The sequence below is a fragment of the Artemia franciscana genome, chromosome 7 (assembly GCF_032884065.1).
Source record: "Artemia franciscana chromosome 7, ASM3288406v1, whole genome shotgun sequence".
Classification (NCBI taxonomy): Eukaryota; Metazoa; Arthropoda; class Branchiopoda; order Anostraca; family Artemiidae; genus Artemia; species Artemia franciscana.
In genome coordinates this window covers 57,401,404-57,425,460 of record NC_088869.1, presented here as the reverse complement: position 1 = coordinate 57,425,460, position 24,057 = coordinate 57,401,404, and the positions used below count along the sequence as shown (strand labels likewise).

General features: G+C 34.7%; 1 protein-coding gene across 1 annotated transcript in view; it reads left to right on the top strand.

The window, feature by feature from the left end:
* LOC136029517 (nondiscriminating glutamyl-tRNA synthetase EARS2, mitochondrial-like) overlaps positions 1-23,722 on the top strand; it is a 39,669-nt gene extending 15,947 nt beyond the window's left edge. Inside the window, exons 5-9 of the mRNA XM_065707965.1 lie at positions 2,809-3,025; positions 8,565-8,713; positions 14,695-14,879; positions 21,596-21,753; positions 23,552-23,722. Of these exons, the coding sequence (XP_065564037.1) occupies positions 2,809-3,025; positions 8,565-8,713; positions 14,695-14,879; positions 21,596-21,753; positions 23,552-23,671 (829 nt within the window). The 3' untranslated portion in view covers positions 23,672-23,722. The remainder of the gene's footprint in view (positions 1-2,808; positions 3,026-8,564; positions 8,714-14,694; positions 14,880-21,595; positions 21,754-23,551) is intronic.
* Positions 23,723-24,057: the final 335 nt, after the last annotated feature.

Here is a 24,057-nt window from a genome sequence, read left to right as displayed (position 1 = left end):
ATTTTTTCCTTTGGTAGAGCATATTTTCATTCACCATTTCTTACACTTTGAAGAAGTGCCCAGCTATTTGAAAGGAAAAAGCCATAGGAATAGAAAAAAAAATACATTCTCGTGGATTCGGTGGCTAAAAGATCTAGTGGTTTATAGAAAATAAGTCGATAAGCTGGGTTTTTATCTAAGCCGCCAATATGAATATATTAGATTTACTTCTTTGGTTTTTACTTGGAGTAGCCGCTGTACGTGTTGGCTCGAGTCTTCTATTTATTCTCTTTTGATTGAGTTCTTTTAGATTTTTTTTCGCTTTTTTAATTTGTTTTGGTTTTATTTTCTCTAGTTTCGATGCTGATGACACCATGTTGTGGCACAGGCGAAATGTTCGTTTGTTTGTTCTTATTCTTTTTCTTCTTACCAGTCGTATATCCTTCCTATTCAAGATTTACGGCTTCGGTTTTGCAATGTTAGGCCAGTACCACATTCTTCTTGAAATAGTGACAAAACTTGAATTGTGAAATAAAAAAAAAAAAAAAAAAAATCGGAATTGCTCGAAGTTCGTGTAAGTTTATTCCCCAGTATTTGAAAAAAAAACTCCAGGCCCTGGGAAGGAAACGATTTTATGGAGCATGGTGGGAAAAAACAACCTTGAATAAATATAGCGAATAAACACTGGTCATTCATGACGCTACAACCAGTAAGAAAAGAAAGGATAGAAAAATCATAGGAAAGTTCCTCCATCAGCCATCCTCCTCGAACACCACCCAGTCATACATCTAGCAAAAAATCTCATAAAATAAAATAAATAACTAAAATTAATAAAAGTATCGCACCGAGGTCCAAAGGAAATGGGCAATAGTTCTGACTAAAGCAACACATGCTTCTGGCTAAAGCTGTTAAAGGGAGGCTTTGATTAGATTAGGATGGAGGAGGAGCGTGCGTAGCTGTGTTGACCTCAGGTAGCTTGTTGCTGCAGTGATTTGAAGAAGCAATATCCATGTTTAATTTTGTCACAGAAGTGCTAACTGACTCGTGGATTCAAAGGGGAAAAAAAGACTAGGTCCCTGAAGTGAGGGCGTTTTATAATATACTAGTTGTGGTCTCATACTCTGGGCAAATTCCCCTTTTCAACTTGTCTTTTGACCAAAATAGATTTTTTTTAATGTATTCTGAAACTTCCCTGAAAAAAATTCTAAAATGTAATCAGTTATTTTTTTACCATTGCTATAAACAAAGTACTGTAATAATAGTTATTCAAATAAAAAAGGCTATTAGTTTCTGATCCCTGTAGCCTACCACAAGCAAGACCTGCTTGATTCACTAGTTAGTACTCTTGAAGCTATTTTTTAACAAGTTTACAACGATTTTGATTCTAAAACTACAAGTTAATTGTGTTTCTGGGATGTCTTATATTTTTGGAATGGAAGGGCAACAAACACTATAGTGGTTAAAAATACCTACATATGGGTTCAAGGCCTTCGCCAGGGAAACTTCTGGGAAAACACTTTGCCGCAAAATTTTTCCATTATCCATAAAACCTATTTTACAGCTCCCCCTCTCCTTATTAATAAATACTCCGAACCCTTCCTGAGCTTAAATACTACTTATTTTCCTTTGGTGGTGATTCGTTGCTGAACAAGCGTTTTATAGATTATTGTCAAAGGTATAAGACAGTTTACTGCCGGTATTTGCCGACATTCGGGAGCATAGTTGATTAATGTCTATGAAAAATTAATGAGAAAGGAAGCTTTGGTGGTTGGGCATGGATTATTGAATTAAAGGCTTCTACCACCACTGACAGTGCAACACTACCCAGTTGAACTAGAAACATTCAAAGGCTACGTTAATTTAAATTTACAGAAATCTGGAATTGAGTTTTAGGGTGAAGTGGGTCCTGAAAATTGGCTTGCTCTTTTATTTTGGAAATGTTTTTGTTAATTATGTCGTAGGGTTTGGCTACTATACAGAGCGTAGGCTAGTTTAAAATATTTACGCTAATGTCCCAGTTCTACCTTTTTGACTAAATTACTTCTTTTATCTTACATATGGCATACTCTAATGCAAAAGTAAAAAATAAAAATAAAAGCAGCCAATTAATAAATTTGGGTTTTACAAATCTCCTTGTGATTCCGATCGATAACGGTAGATGACGTTGGCCACATTTTCCAGAAACAAAAATTTGATTTTTCTCTCACCACTTTCCCACCCTCTCTAGATTAACTCTTAGATGCCTGGAGTAGGTGTGACTTTTCCCTGGGAGTTCTCTGTGACTTTTCCTGTGTTCAATATGTGTGCTACGATGGTTCTTAAATGCTGGCGGCCTAAAATTTTCAAATCACCAGTCATAAGGCATTTGTGTCGTGTTATTCGAAGCCATGACTTTATTGAATTTGGGGAAAACATAACCTTTAAAGTAAAATGTTCAATATCAAGAGTAGTTTATTTACTGCATAAAGCCATTAATCTAGTGAACAATTTTGTAAATGGAAGACTTTAACAATTTATCCCTTGTCTGACACAAAAAAAAGTTGCTGCACTGGGTAGTCTTTGTCAATTCAATCAATGAGAAATTTTAGCTGCGGTTACATTCAATCTGTTACTTTTCTTCTTTTTTTTCAATATGAATCTGATCAGTAATCAGAAAGTTAGAATACAGCTCTTAGTTGAAAGGGATGGCCAGAAATGTGTTACTTTCTATCTGTTTGTGGTAGCAAAAGCCAGAAATCACATAAATTAGTCAGGCATTGTCTACTTACGGAAAAATAAATTTCTTTTGCCCGATGTGACGTTAACTTTATATATAAATTTTTGTTTCAGGGCCTTTGGTTGGACACCCCCTCGGTATGCCCACTTACCATTGATTCTCAATAAAGATGGTAGCAAATTATCAAAACGACAAGATGATTTACGTGTGGAATCGCTTTTTAGTAAGGGATTTTATCCGCTAACAATTTTGAATTTTGTTACAAAAATTGGTGGAGGTTTTGACGAAAAGCTTGATGATCTAGTCAGCTTAGATGAACTTGTTGACAAGGTTAGTTTTTCAGAAGTTGATTAGTATTTTGAAACGTGATGGCCTGTTTTATTGTTCAAAATAAATATAGCAAACCGTAGTCTTAATATCTAGATTTTAAACTTATCAATGTCTCTAAGATGTGAATGTTTCAACAAAAACGGAAAATATAACACAAATGGCATTTTTTCCCCTGTTTTTATCCTATATTTGCTATTTCAATTTTAATTTCTTTAGTTATGTATGTAGAAAGATCAAGATATAATGAAAAAAGAAATCACCAATACAACAGCACAAACACAGAAATAAACATACATCATAAAAAAAAGAAAAAAAAGAAAGACAGAAGGAGAAAGGAAGACTGCTTTCCTACTTTAATAATTAAAATAGATCATAACTTGAATGAGTACTGTACTAGCACTTGAATGATTACTATATATATATATATATATATATATATATTCTAATGGAGGATCTGGCAATTTGCGCTCCATGAAGACCTGGACTCAACAGCTAATTTCAAGGGGACTTTCTCACAGAGTCTTAGTCAGGAATTTGATTCGAGTGTGGACGAAAATTCATCTTTGGAAAAAGTTTCGTTAATTGCGACATAATCACAAGGTACACAGTATTATCTAAGTTAAAAATTCAGGATGCGAGTATTTCTGTTTTATTCTCGAAATTCGCCGATCTCCCAGAATAGAAAATTGCAGTTTTTACTTGGTTATTATACTTTTTTTTAAAGAAAGTTCAGCCTAAAAAAGTTTGCTTATGACGGTTGATGGTTTTTTTTCGTAAGCAAAACCCTTATTTACTATTTAAAAAAAAAAATCCTGGAAATTTGTTTAAATACATTGTTTCGCCCCGAAACCGAAATTTCTCTCCCTCAAATTTTGACGATTCCACTGTGTAATTCATGTTTTATAAAAAAAAAAAAAAAATCTTGCACAAAAAGCTGTTGTATACAGTTATATTAGTCTCCGCTTTCTAAATATTATGCTTACTTTTGTTCTTAAAGATTGTCTATAAAGTGTTTTTGCAAGGAAATAAGAAAAGGAATTTAGAATGGAAAAATAAACGTATATATACGGAAAGTTTTTATTATTATTATTATTATATTGACAAAATAAAAGTTAACAGACATATTCCTAAATAAATTCCACTAATATGTTTTTTCGTGTGTTAATCAGGGTTTGGAGGATCATATTTTGTTTCCTGCAATGATGCTTCCTGGTTTTTGAACAAGAAATAGTCAACATGTTTGTGTTTCTATGTAAAAAAAGACTTTTTTCTTTTTCTTTTCATATAAGTTTTTTTTTGTACTTTTTGTGCTGGGTTGACCTACCAAATCTGTAATACCCATTTTTCTCTCCTTGAGTGGTGTAATTGTGCTTATAAAATCTTCTATATTTTGTCTTCTACAAAATTTTATCTTTTTTTGTTGTTGTTAATGTAGTGTCTTGTTGCTCTTTGTCTGCTAAACATCATGCCAACTTCGAGTGAATCGAAAATTATCAATAAAGCATTAAGTTAGTAAATAAAAAATTTCAAATCTCGATAGTGAGTATTATTTCTTACGGAATCAAAACATGGTGAGCATGTATTTCATAAAAGCTGGTAAATTTCCGTCAAAATTGGTATTTAAAGTTTTTGAATTTACTAGTTATAAGCATAAGTAAGTGGTAAAAAAAAATCTGCAGCGGGGAGATGCGTGGTTAATATATAATCTTGTGTAAAAACAAATTTATTTATTTGTTATAGCTCCACGTATTTTCATATACTAATACAGTTTACCAGAACATCAGGTTTTTATCAGTAAATAATGTCAGAATGCTTGAACTACCCATATATTTTATTTTGTTGCCTAAGATCTCATTTTGTGCCTAAGAACCTTATGAAAATACAGTTATATATAGTACGAAAATACAGTTACGAAAGTTCAGTAAGGCAAGGTACCTTATGGACTTTTTTGATTTTAGAATTCTGATGAATTATTATCTCGAAATTAAATCTGAAATTGAAATTGAAATTTGTTCTATTACTATTGAATTTTTAATCATTTAAATTTTTAAGATTAAGATAATTTTTGGAACTTCGAGTGAAACGAATTTACTTTTTCTATTTAGCTTAATTCTTCTTCAGTTACTGACCAAAATCACCAGAAAATTAAATTTTTATCAGTAAAAACTGAAAAATATGACCCGAAGCAGATTGATCTGAGGCCGTTCAAGTGTTGAAAATTTGGCCATAGTAAGTTTGAATCTGCATTGTACAATTGAAGCTACAGTTTGAAATATTGGAAGGCTGTTTGTGGGGTAGTCATATAATTCATCCCGGATTTTTTCACCTAAGTTTCGTCTTGTCTTCCCAAAGTTTTCTTGAATTTCCAACTGAACAATCAAGAGTCAGAACTCTGAGTAGAGGACTGAAATCTACAACCCAGTCCTAGAAGTGAGAGCTCATAGGTTCCCTAAAAGAACCCACTGCATTGGATCCAAAGACTCAATACGTTGATAATTTTGATTGGTATAAAGTTATCATAATGTTTAGCAAGCAGAGAACACTAGTAACAGAAAAAAAGTCGAATTTTGTAGAAGACGGAATTGAGAGGATTCTTGTAAGCTTAATTACACCTCTCAAGAGAAAAAAAGATGAGTATTACAGGTTTGGTAGGTTTACCTAGCATAAAAAACGTAAAAAAAAACAAAATATTAATATGAACCAAAAAAAAAGAGATTTGTCTAAATAATCATGCTGGTATTTCTAAAAAAAAAAAAAAAAAAAAAAAAAAAAAAAAAAAAAAAAAAAAAAAAAAAAAAAAAAAATTACCTCAAGAAACAAAATGTTTCCCTCCCATACATTCACATAAGAGAAAAGGTATGAAAACTAAAGTGAAAGTTAAAAGTAACATGCCTCTTTTACCAACGAATAACGAATAAATAGCGATGGTGTAGTATATGTATCAGTGATTTGTCCAATTGTAAAAATGAAAACTCGCACCTATGCATCTAACTCTGGTGGTAAAACACAGTAAAAAAAAGGTTAATATTTTACTGTAGTAGGCTACAATAATTTATTATAAACGAAAATCCAAAACTTAATTAGTAGCATACCGAAGCTCAGTTCGCGAGGGTAATGACAATAGAATTAGAAACATGATAATAAATAGAATTGAATAAATATAAACAAGTGAATTTTTAAACTTATTTTCTGAAATAAGAATTAGAAATACACCTTTTCTAGAAAGTGGCATTTTTTTACCATCACGGCTAAAGCTCATATCTGACATTTTAAAACTTCTAAGATAATTGCCAAAAAACTGTTTGCCTAGTTGTTCTCACAGGAAGGACTAGCAGGGCAATGTACATTCGATCTCACTTTGATTTGTTGTTCTGCTGATCTTTCCTTTTATTCCAGCTAAAAAATTTTTTAGCTGGAACTATCATTCTAAGAGTTTCCCTCTTAGAATACTGTTGCTTAAAAATGCACATTTTGGCACACCCTTGTTCCCCAGGGAAAATCGTCTGAGGCCCTACGCTCCACCCTTTCTACTATCAATTTCAGTAAGCTTGAAAATGACAAGCTTTTGAAAGGTAGTGAGTAAATGAAACCCTTGCAACAACCCTCAAGTAAGTCAAGTAAGTCAAATCTAAGGCAAATAGTGGTTTTTAAGAAGAGGGATAGCCCCTGCCATAAACGGAACAATTCTGATTATTTTCAAGTTGTAATTGCGCTCTTGATATATCGGCTACAAAAGGGTTACAAGACTTGCAACAGGAAAATAAAATCGTAACGTATCAATGTAAATTAAACTTAAAAGTGGCCCAAAGACAGATCCTTGTGTGTCTTCACAGTTTACTTGGTGCAGCACTTGTAGCGTCATTAAATATAATTCTTATTGTTCTTCCATGCAAATGGGATGAAAACTACTGGAAACAGTTATCCCTGATACCTCAATCAATAATTCTACGAATCAATATTTCAAAATGAACCATGTTGAAAGCCTTTTTAAAATTGATAAAAATTGCTGACGAAATCTTTCCACTTTCAAATGCATTTTTGACATTGTCTACTAAATGATACATTGTCTTATGGACTCAACGTATCCATAGACCCAGAGGCTTTTCGTATCTATATCCAGTCGCCCATGGATGCCTTTCTCAAGGATTTTTGAAAATAACGGTAGGATTGACATTGGTCTGTAAATAGTCATTTCTTACATATTACCGCTCTTATACAGTGATGTAAATGTTGCCTGCTTTAGAGCATCTGGAATTTGGCCTTTCTCCATTGAGAGATTAATCAAAAATAAAATATACGGCTATAAACGGCATGCTACAGCTTTGAAAGCTTTAAGATCGAGGCCATCCATCCCGGAAGAGATCGACTTAATTGTTTTAATAACTTTGTCAATCATCAGCATTTTACATGGCTTAATAACCATTGCGTTTCCAGGCCTTGTTTATCAATGAAGCCTCCATTCTCGTCACATCACTAGACTGAGCAATACTATCTTTAATAGCAGTCCCAATATTTGAAAAATATTTACTTAACTCATAAGCAATGAGATTCAGCCACTCGCCTCCCATTCACGAAAATTTTATTAGCTTTGCAAGTTTTTGTTCATCCTTCATTAATAATTTTTCTGGTGCCATTCATTCACCAGTGTTTTCATTAAACTTTTCAGAATAGTAATTTCGGGCAGAGGATCTCTGCAGAGAATTCTCCGTGTTCCTCTCTCGCTTCAACTTTTCCAGGCTTTCTTGCCTGTTAGATTCCAGACATAAACGATAAAGCTTATTTTTTTCGTCAAATCTTTCTATTATTGTCGTATTAATTCATTGTTTTCTTGGCCCCTTTTTCCTTTTCTTCACAGTTTTTATCGAGCAATAAGAGTCTGAAACTGGTGAAAAGATATTTAAAATTTGTCAAAAGCAACTGAAACTTTTCTCATTCGTTCCTTTTCTTCTAAAAACTTCATCTTGCAATAACAACTAATTAGCCTCTTGAAATCTTTCCAAATTTGCCAGCTTAAAATACCTCTTTTTCGTTGCTCTTGACTTCCAGACTTCTCCTTTTTTAAAGATTTAGCTGAAAAAGCTATAGAGGGATGAACATATCCCTGGACAATCACAACATTGCAAGAGGTTTAGAAATCAAACTTCCAGGCATATGATTGGACATTAAAATTCAGTATATAACTTGCGTGTAATATTCAAAGACACTTCCATGGTAAAAAAAACCTTTACTTATCCACCGATATCTTTTTCCAGGAGGGAGACGTTTTGAAAGAGGCGGTGCGTGGGGTCCACGAATAAAAAATAAAACTGTTAAATTGTATCACAAGTATAGGAAAATATACCCGAGGAAAATATAAGAACCCAAGATATTCAGACGGACTACTCCGGTAAGAACATATTTTCCGAAATTATTTTGCTATGGGGTTTGAAACTTGCATGAATATGTTTTTCAATACAAAAGATCCACAGGTAACGTATTTTGTTCATTAAAGCTCTAAAGCTTTTTTAGACTGATTCGCTTAGCTATTTTTGTCTTCCAGTTTAATTTGACGTCGTTGAATTCAAGCTCATGTCGTTTGGACATGAATAGACTTGATTTGATCAACCAGTTGGAAATCAAACGACGAGCAAAATATCCTCTGGAGGAGAAAATGCTTATTGATGAATTAAAGGACATTGTATTGAAAAGGTAAAAGTTTTTAAACTCTAAACAATAAGTAACCCCTCTTCAAAAGAATAGCAATAAATCTATCGGGTGAAATATAAGTAGTTGTATTATATATAAATTGCATTGTATATCAATTAAAAGTAGTCCTAGTGAGTCAATTAACTTTGAGAAGCTAAAAGGTTTATTCTTGGGAAAGTCGAGAATAGGAACATAGAAAAGGTTTGGAAAGCTAGCTTTCAACTTTCAATAATTGTAAGCTCTAAGTGAATATAGACCCGAAATGTCTTCACTGAGCCTTTAAGCAGGTCAAGCTCTTGGCGACTGTGCGTATAAAAAAGGCTTCATATGACAGTTTTGTTAAAGCAGTATTTACAAGCCACGATATTTCTCAAAATACCTGGTGAAGTATAAAATTCTTTGGAATTCTGAAGGGCTAGTTTTTTTTTGTTTTTTTTTTCTTAAGCTTCTGAACGCTTGCTGAGCGATGAATATTGATCGATTACTGGTGGAATCTGGTATTCATTGGAAACCTGGGGAGCCACCTTTTTTGTCCCATGCTTCTGGTCGATTACAGAACGACGAATATTGATGATTGCTGGTGAAGTGCAGAATTTTTTTGACAGCTGAGGAGCCAGCTTTTTTGTTCTCAAGCTTCTGAACGATGAACGTCGACGATAGCTGGTCATGTATAAAATTCTTTGGGATCCTGAAGAGCCAGTTTTTTTTGTTTTTTTCAAGCTTCTGAACGGTGTCTGAACGATGAATAGTGATCGATCACTGGTGGAATATGGAATTTATTGGAAACCCGGGGAGCCATCGTTGTGTCCCATGCTTCTGATCGATCACAGAACGGTTAATATTGATGATTAATGGTGAAGTGCAGAATTCTTTTGAAAGCTGAGGAGTCGGCTGTTTTGTTCTCAAGCTTATGAGCGATGAATGTGGACGATAGCAGGTGAAATTTAAATTCAAAATTCCTTGGAATTCTAAAAGCCAGTTTTTTTAAGTTTCTGAACGGTTGCTGAACGATGAATAGCGATAAATCGCTAGTGGAATGTGGAATTCATTGGAAACCCGGTGAGCCATCTTTTTTGTCCCATGCTTCTGATTGATTACAGAACAATGAATATTGATGATTGCTGGTGAAGTGCAGAATTCTTTTGACAGCTGAGGAGCCAGCTGTTTTGTTCTCAAGCTTCTGAGCGACGAATATCGACGATTGCTGGTGAGGAGTAGAATTCATTGGAAATCTGAAGAGCCAATGTTTTTGTCTCAACCATCTGGAAGATCGCTGAATGATGAGTATTGATCGATCATCGGTAAAATATGGAAGTCGTTGGAAAGTTGGGGAGCCATCCTTATTGCCTTAAGCATCTGAACTATTGCTGAGCGACGAATATTGACAATTGCTGGTTAAGTGTTGAATTCTTTAGAAAGCTGAAGAACCAGTGTTTTGCCTCAAGTATGTGAATGATCGCTGAAGGGGGGACATTGAGTGATGGCTGGTGAAATGTCCAATACTTTGGACATTCTTTTTTACTCAGAAGCAAGGTAAATTTAATCATTAATGAATATCTCAATCAAACACTTTGTGGTTACAAACTGTTAGTAGCTATACTCTAAAACTAAAAGGAATATTTGTAGCAATATGTATATAATGAAAATTTGATTTTTATGGTGAATTAAAAAGCAAAAATTGTAGTAAGTTTCAAGTTATCCTGCAAACGAAAATATGAATAGATTCGGAAAAGAGTGAAAGCGCCCCAAAACAGGGGGGGGGGGCTTTATGAAAATTATGCCACGAAATTCAGTATTTGTCATGAAATTCTAAACTACTCAAAATGTTCGCATTTCCGAGTTCTTTTTTTCCCAAGGGTGGATGTTTTTGAACCAGTGATCGTGGAATACAAAGATAGGGCTCATACGAACAGAAATTCAAAGATCACGAATGCAAATCTTATAATAATGTTAACGAATGCAAATCTAAGATAGCCTGTATGTTGAGGATTTATAAAAAGTTACATACATAATCGTGGCTTACGGAAGTGCACATTTCTTTCATTCTGTGTCGCAAAACAAAATTTTTGGCCTGAACAGGGTCCAAGTGCTACTGCAAAGTTTTCTGAGTTATCTAATCGGTTTGGAACTGCTGCTATGCTCCACATAGAGCATCTTAGCTTCTGAGGTTGTTCTACCGCTGGTTTATAAATTCGTCTCCAAACATGTAAACAGTCCACCCAAGATGAGCTGTTACTATTTAAAACATATAAACAGCGTTACTAACGGTGATAGTTGCACATCAACGACTGGAGAAGGGGGTGGTAGTGGATCTTTTTATTGGGGAAGGGAATGCCTGAAGCCTGAAAAGCGCATTTTTCATGGCTACAGATTCCAGTGTGAAAGATCCTTCATATTAATAGGGAGACGGACCTTACCCTCATATCGCTTTATTTGGAAGTATATAGCTGGGGCTAAAAATATAAATTTGATGCTAAGGGTAGCTCACCTTTTTTTCATAGAAAGAGTTTTAGTATATAAAAAAGGCGCAATATTGATGGAAATTATACTATGAATTTAATATCTGAGATCATTGGAGTAGAGGTCTCAAGCTATTAATTACAAAGACGTGAAGTTCTGTATTCTTCAAACAGTTCGTGGTGACGTACTGTAACTAAAGAGCAACCTGTGCTAATCGTAATTGAAACTGTTATTAACCTTGCTTTCTTACAGCTTTGGTCTTCTTACCCAATTAGTTATTGTAGAATTTCGGAAGTGGTATTATTGGTATAAAGATATAATAGAAGTGGTATAACGTTGGGACATACTGTAACCAAACTTTACGTGTTATTTAAAATTCCTACGTAGACCAGAAAGTCAGAAATTCTCGTCAGAACGGTCGAAATATAAAAAAAAAATGCATCTCAAAAGCTAGCGTAACTATTGCAGCCTCGGGCAAGGGCTCAAAGTCTTGATTTTATATATAGGAGGAGTAAAAAGCAATTCAACAAAGGGGTAGACTTTTTATGCACAGTTGAACTCTGGATCTTTCTGATTTTTTGCTCGAAGAATTTCAGGTTCTTCAAAATATCTTTTTGGATACGACGCTGGTTTTTTCAAATGACCAATTTCAAATGAATTATGAAGTTTATCAGTGAATTGCATGGAAAGGTGAGGATGTTATACCTTGTTGAAATACAAATTACATCTGAATCATTTTAAGGCCAAGGTTTTTCTCTATTTTATGCGAATGAATAGATTATGCAAATGCTATATTCAAGACCCAAGGGTTAATTGATGAACTTTAGGAGAAAGGTGAGCCATAGTATCGATGTAAAGATGCCTTGTATCAAACACTGAAAGCAGATAGTCTTACATGAATGAAAGACTTTATGTTCTCCTGGTCCCTTTACCCCCCCCCCCCCTCCCCTGCCCCCTAAAGAAAAAATTATATGATCAAGGTTGGCTCGGACATAAACGGTATAACACTGGAAGAGGGCTCGTTCAAAAGAAAATCCTTATTTCTTATTTGAGCTCTTAAATACTTAAAAATCCTTAAATTCTTAAAGAAAATCCTTAAATACTTATTTGAGTTCTGTTTTATGCGTTTGAAGTGACTAGTGGTTAACCAAGTCCCCTTAATTTCTTGGCTAAAGGTCTCATTGTTACAGAAAATGATATGAGGTTGAAAGTCCAAATGGCTATTCGAATGAAAAAGATTGAAATATACAAAACTTTGTGGAGATGAGTCCCTGAATAAGATGTTAAAAGTGAGCAAAAATTATATTAAAGAAATATGTTTTTTTTTTCAAACCGAAGTAATGAACATCATTGAAACTCGAAACAAAACCGAATTGTACTGTATATGAGGGGGGGGGGGCTGCCATAACCCTGGACCTCGGAACTTTTGTTTAAGTACTTTTTACACCAATTTCAAAACTTTGATTAGTAAGTTTTCTTTGGAGCCAAATCGAATATGATATTAAAAGCGAGCAAAAACGAAATCAAAGGTAGGTAGGTAGGCAGGTAGGTTCTATTTTTATCCACAATATAAAAAAAAATTAAAATGACAAAACTAATAAATTATTGCAGTAAAAAAACAGTCCTAAGGACTTGTGTTGCAAATTCATATTATGATTTATATCTTATAAATAAATATGTAAACATGACATCTCACAATTATCCACCTAGCCTATCTTATATATAAGAAACAACAACACATACACATGAACACAATGTAACAAAATAATCCTATTAAATGTTCTTTACCGGTTTCAGCCCCCACTCCACCCCATCTGCGAAAAAAGACATCAAAAACGAAAAGTGATAGACTCCCTGATGCTAGCCGGCAGATTATGATGAATGCCCCAGATTATGAACCACATATGATGATCTGACTGTTTTTCTTTTTTCATGGCTTAAAAGTTGTGAATTTCTTGTATCATATTTATGGTACTCCCGATTCATGGAAAAATAATCATGAAAATACTCAGGGCATATATGTTTCATGACCTGGAACACAAAAATTGATGCCTGGTAGTCACGAATCTGACCAACCATTAAAACTTTACACCGAGAGAAGCTAGCAATAGTTTTGGATTCAATCTGCTCTTTTATGTCCTCAATCAATCGAATGATTTTATTTTGCAAAATCTGGATCCTTTTATAATTAGAAAAAAAAAGAAATATGTTTTTTCAAACGAAAATAATGAGCATCATTGAAACTTGAAACAAAACCGAATTATACTGTATATGAGAGGGGGGGGGCTCCAAGAACCCTGGACCTCAGAACTTTTGTTTTAGCACTTTTTACACCAATTTCAAAACTTTGATTAGTAGCTTTTCTTTTGAGCCAAATCAAACGAAAATTGGTTCTAAACAAACAATAATTCCTGAGCAATAAAATACTGCTGAAAGTAAAGAGCATGAGACTCAAAATTAAATTATGTTTAACTAAAAATTAAATAACAAAAAAAAGTACGGAAATAACCCTCTATATGAGAGAGGCTGTTTTACATGTCTTACCCTTGAACCCCATAATTCTTTGCGCTGAGGTTTGACTTTTATTTCCTAATATTTCAAGAATGAGTGCTATAACACAAGAAAGATCAAAATTAGTCAATATTTTTTTCACATGCCTCGAGAATGCAACGGCTCATTTATTTGTATTTGGAATAGAACGTGTTTGTTCACTACTGTAGCTTTAAGCTAACTTGAGTATGACAATGTTCTTAATAGGGAGTAAGAATTTGATAGTGAAAGTTGTACTGTAGGCCTTTCAATCCAAAGTCCTTGAATAATTTATGTCGCCTTATTTCCAATGATTTAGACCGTCTTTATAAGTCATAAAGGAAAAATCATAAATAATTTTTTGAGCGCTTTTTTGAATATCTTGTCTAAGATGATTAACCATCATGTTCAAGTGAGGGTAAAAAATAATAACAACAAATAGTTCCTGAACTAGTCATTGGGATGCCAAATCTTTTAAGTTTATAGAAGGATTTTAGCTAAGAGATTGTAGATTTAACCGTTTTAGGTACATGAAAATTAAGCTTGGGTTCGTTGTCAAACCAAACACTACATGCCTTTATAGGGGTCTTTGGTACTTAGCATTAAGCCAGTGTAGTTAGTCATATGGGTTTGTAGGTAAATTGACTTCAGCAGAATTTTTACAGTTCAAAGTAAACTTCACGTATCAAGGTTTCATATTTTTTTAGTCTAAAATAACTTTCCGTTTAGCAGTAATTAAACTCTATTCTAAAGAAGGGGGGAGGGAGATGTAGCAAATAGAAGCCTCTAAACAAACTCACGAGTAGATAAGTTAAGCCTCAAAAGCTTTGGTGCGTGGTGTTTCCCACCTGTATATTGAAGCTTAGACTGGGGCAATATTGGAGCATATTGAGATTTAATATTGGTTATAATATTGTTACTATAGGTCCGGATATGTTATGTATTGTGTTGTATGTTATGTATGTATATGTTACTATAGGTATGGTTCTTTTTAGGCTACTGGATAACAAAATAGATAAAAGGGTACTATCAGAGGAGTATATTCGACGTGTCATTCACTGGGCTAGCTCCGAATCCCGAATTGTTACGTTGAAAGATTTGGCTAGCAGTGATTTTAGCTATTTATGGGAACCACCAACTGAAACAAGTTTCAACAGTCTTCATGGCTTCAACATAAAAGGTATAATTTGTTTTTTCTTTTTTCTATTTCAGCTAGGGATGTTGCTTAAGTTTTTAGTTCGAAAAAGAGTGAGAAGGTTGCAGAAAATGACTATTATTACCCCATTTGAATGGAAAATATCCCCACATTTTGACATATTATACAAAGTTTTCAATCTTAGAGATGGGCCCGTTGGCTTTTTTTGTAGGGATGGCCTTGACCTTTGTCGGGGAGAACTGTCTTAGAAAGTTAGGAAAATAATGTTAAAGAAGTGAAGAGGAAAAGAAAATGTATTTATGTTACGCAAGTGTCATTCAATCATTTTCATGTATACTTATCCAACCTGCTTTGTAAAAAACTTAGATTTTAATCTAGAAAATTATCGAATTTTTGATGCTTGGATAAAACTTATTTGAAAGCTAAGACACTCTGTATACAATTTAGAAAGTAAATCCCAGAGGCGATGATCCTCGATGCCATTTTCTGTTCGAGAATCGTGAATGTTATTCCTCTGCTAAGGCTTAACACAAACTGGAATGAAAAGCTAGCGTCACATTCTAAATATATTGATCTTTATTCAACTGATCTTGTATTCTATGGATGCTTATCTCATTACATCCTATATATAAATATATATATATATATATATATATATATATATATATATATATATATATATATATATATATACTTCTATACTGATTCTGTAGACCCCTGATCACCTATCCCATAAAATGATATAATGGCAATATTTTTAGATAGTATTAGTATAGATATCTATCTTTACAGCCTCCCAAGAAGTTCCCATTTTCTTATAAATCTTTCCTTAGATATCGACGAAGACCACACTGCCTTTCCATAGCAAACAAACACACTTAGAAACAATAGGGAAAATTTTTCGAGACAGTGGAATTTAATTCAGCGGATATTTCGACCCTATGTCCTAGGGCTGTCCTCAGCACAATGCGAAGTTTAAAACTAAAAATGTTTTTAAAAACTTTTAAAACAGCCCTAACATCATTAATTTAGCGAAGTTCAATCAGGACTGATAAATAGAGTGATGTGAGATGATAAAATTCGTTTAAACGAAAAAAAAATAATTAAATACAAGCTTCCAAAGCTAGTCTTGCTTTTTTGGCAGCAAGTCTTAAAGGCTTTTTTGTTACAGGTTCATTACTATTGTCTATTGGTTTAGTAAAATATTTTGTTAGATCATTTTTAATTAAGTTTGTGTATAAAGAATTGAATGAATATTTTCCTAAGTTCCTATTTAAAGAAATATTATGATTTATTTTTAATCTAGTTTCAATTGATTCCCGAGCCACCTGTTTGATGCCTAAATCATTACTAATGAGAGAAGGTTTTTCAAAAAGTATTTTGTGATTGGGGTTGTCAAAATTATGGCTACCTAAAGCAGAATCAATGGAGTTATTAGAATTATTAGAAATTAATGCTTTGTCTGTGTCTTCTTTCTGATGGTGTAGGCGTTTTTCTAGATTCTGATGTTTTCTGCCAACATAGTAATTGCCACAGTCACAAGGTGTTTGATAAACCCCTCTTGGGCGAGTAACTGGGGTTTTTATTAGTGGAAACTACATACAGATAATTTTTTGTGCAAACGTTTTTTAATTTTGTTTTGATTTTTCGGATGTACGGAAGATAGATTATATTTGAGGGCTTATCGAGAGCCTCACATTGTGAAATATCATTGATTTTACGGGAATGTCTTTTTAGTAGATGGTTAATTGTATTATTGATAAAAGAATAGGGTATCCGTTACCAAAAAGAATATCCCTGATAAAATTTATTTGCGAATCGGAGCAAATGGTCAGGGATCAACTGCACACGATCAATGACTTACAACTGCTCTTTTAACTTGTGGGGGGGGGGGTGGGATTTGATTTAAAATGAAGATATTTATTGTTTTGCGTTGGACGGCCCTTGGACATCGGGTCAAAATATCCACTGAATTGACTTCCACTGTCTTGAGAAAATTTTCTCTGGGGTTAAACTTTCCTTACGAGATCCTCCCAACCCAACTAAGGATGACCTGCTTTTCGTTTTGCACTAGGTGGATGGCTGAAAAGGACAATCTTTGGCAGTCTGTCTTCTTTCTTCCAGAGAGCATGCCTTAATCATCTCAACCATTCTCTCATTATAGCCCTAGAAAGTGGGATTGAACCCCACTTTTCGTACAGCCTACTGTTTGAAATTAGGTCAGTCAGCCGGGTACGAAGAACAGTCCATAGGTAATTTCTCTGGAAAACATCTAGCAAATCTTCCTCGGTTTTTTGGAGTGTCCATGCTTCAGAACCGTAGTTAACCGCTGTCATCACTGTAGCATCCAATATTCTATTCCTGGCTCGTAGGCTTATCTTGCTATTCTTCCAAAGTTTTTTCAACCGTTAAAAAAACACCCCAGGCCTAAGCTATTCTACTTTTAACATCTCCACTGCACCAGCCGTCTTTACTAATAATACTACGTGGGTAAGTGAAGCCGTCCACATGATCGAACTTTTCGTTACTCAGCGTCATCTTTTCATCTCCATTTGTTCCTAGCCTTTGCGACTTAGTCTTCTCAACATTAATTTTCAAACCTATTCTTGCACCCTGAACTCGCAATAACTCTAGAAGATCATTTGCTCACGTTTTCATGTAGGATACTTAAATCATGAGCAAAATCTAAGTCCAGGAGAATTTTTCCTCCCCATTTGATTGCGTGGTCTCCCATTGCCTTTCCTGTGCTCCTTAAGACAAAATCCATCAAAATGATCCATATAAAGGGGGATAGAACACAACCCTGCTTAACTTCTGATTTAATATGAAACCAGCTACTAACCTCATTTCATGCATTAACCGCAGAGGTGTTTTTCTTGTACGTAGAAATAATCACTTTAGTGTATTTTTATGGTGTACCATACAAAGATAAGACTTTCGCTAAAGCTCTTATATCAGATGAATCAAAAGCTTGTTTATAATCTAGAAAACTGAGAACTAAAGGTGTTTGACAGTTAAAAAGTTTGGAAGAATAGGACGATAAGTCGGCAAATCATGAGTAGGATATCAGAAGTTACAGTTATGACAGTGGTCAAATATGGCTCTGAAGCAAGGGCGCTCCAAAAAGTGCATGAAGATTTGCTAGATGTTTTCCATAAAAATTGCTTGCGGATTGTTTTGAGTAACCGGCTGACTGACCGTATTTCAAACAGTAGGCTGTACGAAAAGTGTGGTTCAATCCCGCTTTCTAGGGCTATAATGAAAGAAAGGTTGAGATGGCTAGAGCATGTTGTGCGGATGAAGGATGACAGATTGCCGAAGATTGTCCTTTTAGGCCAACCGTCTAGGATTAAACAGAAATCAGGTCGTCCTCCTCTGGGGTAGGTGGACGTCATAAAGAGAGATTTAAAGCAAATAGGAACTTCGGAAGGGTGTAAAAAGGGAGGCTTTGAATAGATTGGGATGGAGGAGGAGCGTGCGTAGCTATGGTGTCCTCAGGCGGCTTGGTGCTGCGGTGAGTTGTTAGTAGTAGTAGCAGTAGTAAAGGTGTTTAATGACTCTGGTACTTCTCATGAATTAATATAAGAGTCGAAATTTGGTCGACACATCCTCTACCCTTCATAAAGCTGCACTATTTATCTCTTGAAACTTTGTCTACAGTATCTCTAAGTCTAAAAATTATCATCATACTAAGTAATTTGCTACCCACGGAAACCATGCTTACGCCTTTATAATTACGCACTTCCTCTTATCACCTTTCTTATACAGGGGTTTGGTTATTATACCAAATACAGGAGTTTTCCTAAAATCGCTAGGTACTTCACCTTGTTTTAAAATCATCTTCGTAATCTTCAGTAACCTCATAATCACCATAGTTAAAAAACTCATTTACTACACTATTAGCACCTCATAAAATGATCAACTAGTATTGTATTATTAAAACCTTCCCAACCTATACAAGACTTAGCAGCTTCCTTATTCATCGTGAGCCCTACTCCCTGTGTATGTATCCCATCCTTCATTCCTGAATAAAGTAATTATATATCATCTAATTTCATGCTTCCTACACTTGGGATATAAGTCTTTGAAAGTTCAAATCGAAGCGTCTAAATTCATCAGTCAAAACACCGATTCGATAATTATTTTTTAACGTTGTAACGTTCCAAGTTGCGATTTTCGTATTCTTTAAATCATTGAAATTATTTTGGTCTCAGGAAAAGCAATGGTCCCAGAACCATCGCAGGTTGGGGACTAAAACATCTTCTGAAGTCTACATGAAGCGCTTAAGTCAACTTAGAACCGGACGGCAAAAAGTCCCTGAGACCTTCAGTTGAATGGAGGCTTTCCTTTCCAGTGTTTTCGGCAGACCTTGAAAGTTTATTAATTTCTTTCTTAGTTGGTATTTCTGTAATTCAAGGATAATGGTTTAGATTGCGTTATTTAGGGGGACACAACAAGTGACAAAGTTTTCTTTGAAGAAAATATCTTTGGTTATACTTACTGCCTCTGTTCTGAAGATAACTCTGAAGGAAAAATCAAAGTAGCCCTTAATAACCACGCACTGTGATTTGTGAGAAATTTCAAGTCGAACGACGTATTTAATTTGTAGAAGAAAAAAACGCATAAAAAATAATGAAAAATCTTAGGCAAGGATATGGGAAAATTACACCAAAACAAGAAGCCAGTAAATGGTTACCTGTTACTGCAGTTTCCAAATATAACACTTCTCAAGCTTTTGGTAACTCAGTTTTGTTTTATTAATTTATGTTTATTGTTTTGTAAAACTTGTTTAGATGTCAAAGAATCGGTTTTCAGCGCAGTCCATTTTTTAACGATTACTTGTGACGACTTGATTCCTAAACACGCTTTCTTGAAATTCTCCAATGCATGCAGATTTGTGCTGGTCTGCAAGTGATGGCGAAACATCGTCCACAATCCACAAAATTGCTGTTTTCCACAAAACGTAGCATATGGGAACTAAGAAAAGGTTTAATCCACAAAATTTGCATTGTTGCATATATTTTGTGAGCTACAGATTCTACGGTGTCACATGCTTTATCCAGATCTAAAAATTAACTAACTACTCTAAGATCCTCGTCAACAACTTCTTTTTATCGAAGTTGTATAAAATTTTGCGTTTCATCCTTTTTGTTATTCCATCCTTTCTGAGACCAGATTGACTTTAATGCCAGAATTTATGCTGTTCAAGATGATCGTAAAGCCGTACCCTTTTCTCTAGAATACGTGACATGACGAGTAAGCCGAAATAGGTTGTTAATTCCCAAAGTCATTCTTATTACTGCCCTTTTAGATCTTATCCTTAAAAATATTATCCCCCTTCACTCTTGATTAATGGAGTTCTTGCTTAGTAGTCAGCTGCTCCTTCGTCTTTCATCCTGGCTGTTCTTAGTTTGTCGCTGATCTACTATATTTACGGTATTCTGAATTTGAGTCGTACTATGCAGCGCATTAGCGAGGTTTTTTTTCATCGCTATAATCTGAGGATCCGGAGCTCAGCCTCGATTTCAATGCCTAAAACTCAGAAGGTGTTTTCTTATACTGGAAGCAAGAGTCACTAGAGGACATCCCTCTCGGGAATGGCAGAATCAAGCCAGCTGATCACATTACTTAGCTTAGTCTCCCAATAGGCTCGTCGATAAAGCTTACAGGACAGATCCTAATAGCTCACGTTGAATGTTGAATCGGGTACCGCATGCACTTTTATCACGAATAAAATACGCTTCAACTGCCGTCTTATTTCGAAACTTTTCAATTCGGTTGCCTTACTGCACTATCTGTACATTGGACGTTTTTGGAGATTATTTACAAATTCAAACAAGTCAAAGCTTCGTTCAGTTGTCTTTTATTTCATGAAATATAGTTTAAGTTGCCCCAAATGGACCCGCAATTCTTATCTTGTAAGAAAATTTAGTATTGTTGACCCCATTATTGCCGTGAAAAGGCAAGATTCTGCGTATAATTCCTGTTTGTCAAAACTGACCCATCTTTAGACATCAGTACTGGTACAACAATCTGTTGAATTTGCGATGTATTTTGATGTGCCTAGCTCATGTTTTTAATATTTTGTTCTCTTGTTGTTGTTTTGTTATTGCTATTTCTCCATCTTCATGTTTTGTATGCTGGATTTTCAAATAAGAAAATAAATGAATAAACTTATTCTAACAAACTTTTCAAAGACCCGAATCCCTGCATAAGCATGCATTAATAAGAGAAGGAGAACATCCGGAAGGTGAATAAAAACTGTTTCCTACACAAAAATGTTGTTTTCTACACTAGAAAATTAAATTAATCTTTAAAATCTGACGTGCGTTTCATCTCAAAACAATTTTCATTGTGAATGAATTACTTGATTCTTATTGACGCGTTTCAAATACACTGAAATATCGTTTTGATTCCACGTAAAAGACACAAAAGGATTTCATCAACAGAAATTACTAAAAGGGGGAAAACATTTGTAGGAATAGTAGCGAAATGTCAGTGAAGAGCATCACATATTTTTTCTCGTTTATTTGATATTGAACCATTTCGCCCTAGAGCTTCATATATAAAAAAAAAAAGAATCCACTGCTAGTACCACATTTTGTATTAGCTTGTTTCGAAGGTAGACAGAGTTGCCAACAACTCCGTAAGCTGACCAGAAGGTGATGGCAGCAGTGGTTGCGTGTTGGGCAGGAGATAATAACGATATGTCTTTAGGCTTTTCTCTTCTTTGTTTTTAGGTAGAAGTCTTGATGATTTAATCAGTATAATTGGTTCTAGCAATGAAGGTTTTGACAGATCAGAACTAACGAAGCAGCTGAAAGCCTTTGCCAAGAAAGAGAATGTCCCGTTTCCTGTCGTTATGAAGTTCCTGAGGGGCTCATTGAGTAACCTTAAGGTATTGTTAAATTTATGTGGTTTTTTTTTTCAGGGGTATCAAATTTGACCTAAACGACTAATTTTTCTCTTAAGACTCATCAAAGGGTCGCCAAAGAGTCGGCTGTACAAGCCTGCGTGTGTATATTGAATGAACCACGCTGTCATCAGTTTTACCCAAGACGCTTTTTAAAGTAATCATTTGGTTCATTTTGGCCAATTACTTCAACAGCCAAACGGATAACGTTAAATGTACCGACGGTATTCACCTGAATGAATGATAAAAAGCCAACGTTCCGATAATAGCCATTTTAATGAAGTCATTTGCCATACTTTGTTAAGATGTGCTTTAATTTGTTAACAATTTTAGGCCTTTCTAAGTATAGTAAAAGAATATTTGTTGTTGAGATGTTGTTTTATATATATTTAATCCAGATAAAAACTACTGCTGCAACCATGGCTACTTATCACGCACAACTATAACGCCATTTTGAGTTGTAACCTATGATTATGACGTCGTTCATCGTCTTATATATGAAGATGCAGTTTTTTTTTGTCAAAAACCTTATTTTATTTTAAATTGTGTATTTTGTTAGTTATAAAACGAGTAGATGTAGGAATACCCTTTAGAAAGAACCCTTAAGTAGTTCTCTCTGATGTTCCAGTACCCTGCTAGAAACGTAGAGAAAAAATACAATAAGAAGACACATCAGTACTACCATGTAAAAAGGTGTTTTTGTTCCGATCTGACCCCATTAAGGAGTTTCAGGCTATTTGTCAAAGTTCTTTTAAATTTGTTTTCAAAACAACATTTTACCATTAGTACTAGCTTAAATAATAATTACCATTCCCGAATTAGCTAGAAATGGCAATTTCTAGAATTTCCTCACTTGCTAGTTTCTAAACGCGTTTTTAACTTTTGGGTATAATGGACTGTGTCTCATTCCTTACCAGGTTGCAGCTTCTGCTGCAACCACGATGTGCACACACCGAAAAATAAGGTCAGCTCAAGCTAGAGCGTGGCATTTTTATTGAGTAAATTTGGAACCATTAAAGTGGACGTAGATTATATAGATTAAAAAATCCTCCCCTCCCCCTCCCCCTCTTCGTGACAATTGGCAAATACACAATCAATCCTCCCCATCGTTGGGACCTATATAGACGATATGTTCTATTTTCTTTTCTCTGTGTAAGTGATATACTCTTAAATTAATACCCCGTGGTTCTGAGTTCCAAAAACAAATTTTTATTATTTTAATTAGTAATTGTCCTTTTTTCTCATCGGTTGATACTCGATTCGCCATATGCGCTTTTGATGATTGCAGTGGCTGACGTTGTCCTGTGGTGGCACAGTGGGTTTGACCTTAGCTTGGTAATACGGGACCCAGAGATCGAATCATACTGCAGGAATGCACTGCAGGGCCGACGCAGGAACCTTAGTAGTCAAGAAGCGTCGTTAATCTGATACAATACAGTGGCTGACGTTCGAATATTTTCTTTTGATTCATGACAAGATTGAGTTCGAAGCTTCACCCCTTGTTGTTTAGTTCCAAGACTCAGTACTATAAACGCTGCTTTATAATTTTTTCTACCTTTCCCGTTTTTTTCTCATTCTTTTTTACTTGTAAAACTGAATGAAGCATAGGACTGAATCTTTGGAATATAAATACAACTTTTATAGAGCGTGAAGCATAATTTACTGCATTTTTGAAATTTTATGAATTAGATTTTCAGATTCTAAATTATATTTTATGAGGAATTGTGACGTTGGTGTCTTTCCTAAAAAAAAAAAAAGAAAACATTTATTTCTTTTTATGTAGGAAGGGCCTTCTGTTGGAGAGATGATTGAGGTTCTTGGTATCAAAGAAACTGTTTCCAGACTATCGAAAGTAAAGAAATATCTTGACAGTAATGCTATTCAAGATTCAAGAAATACTTGAATTGTAGCCATTTTATGTTTATAGTGCCTGATTAAATTCTGGTTTTCAATGGTTCCTGTGTTAGTTTTACACAAACGAAGAGGTCAGGCAATGGAAGTTCAAGAGACATGAACTACAAACACATTATTCAGATTATTTCCATTATATTGCGATCAGAGTTGTATTATACATACCAGTCCCTAATGGAGCTCGGTATGTCGTTTTTAGATTTTTGGCCTTAGGTTTTTAAGTCTGACGCTGAAGAAAACTGATTCGCATCTGAAAACTAAGCATTTTTCAGCATTAGAGGTTTCTTCCCTGTGTACTAGTATTATTGTGATGCCTTCTACTTTTAAAGAGAGATAACAACAACAAGAGATGAATGTGTTGGCTTGGTCATGTCGTAA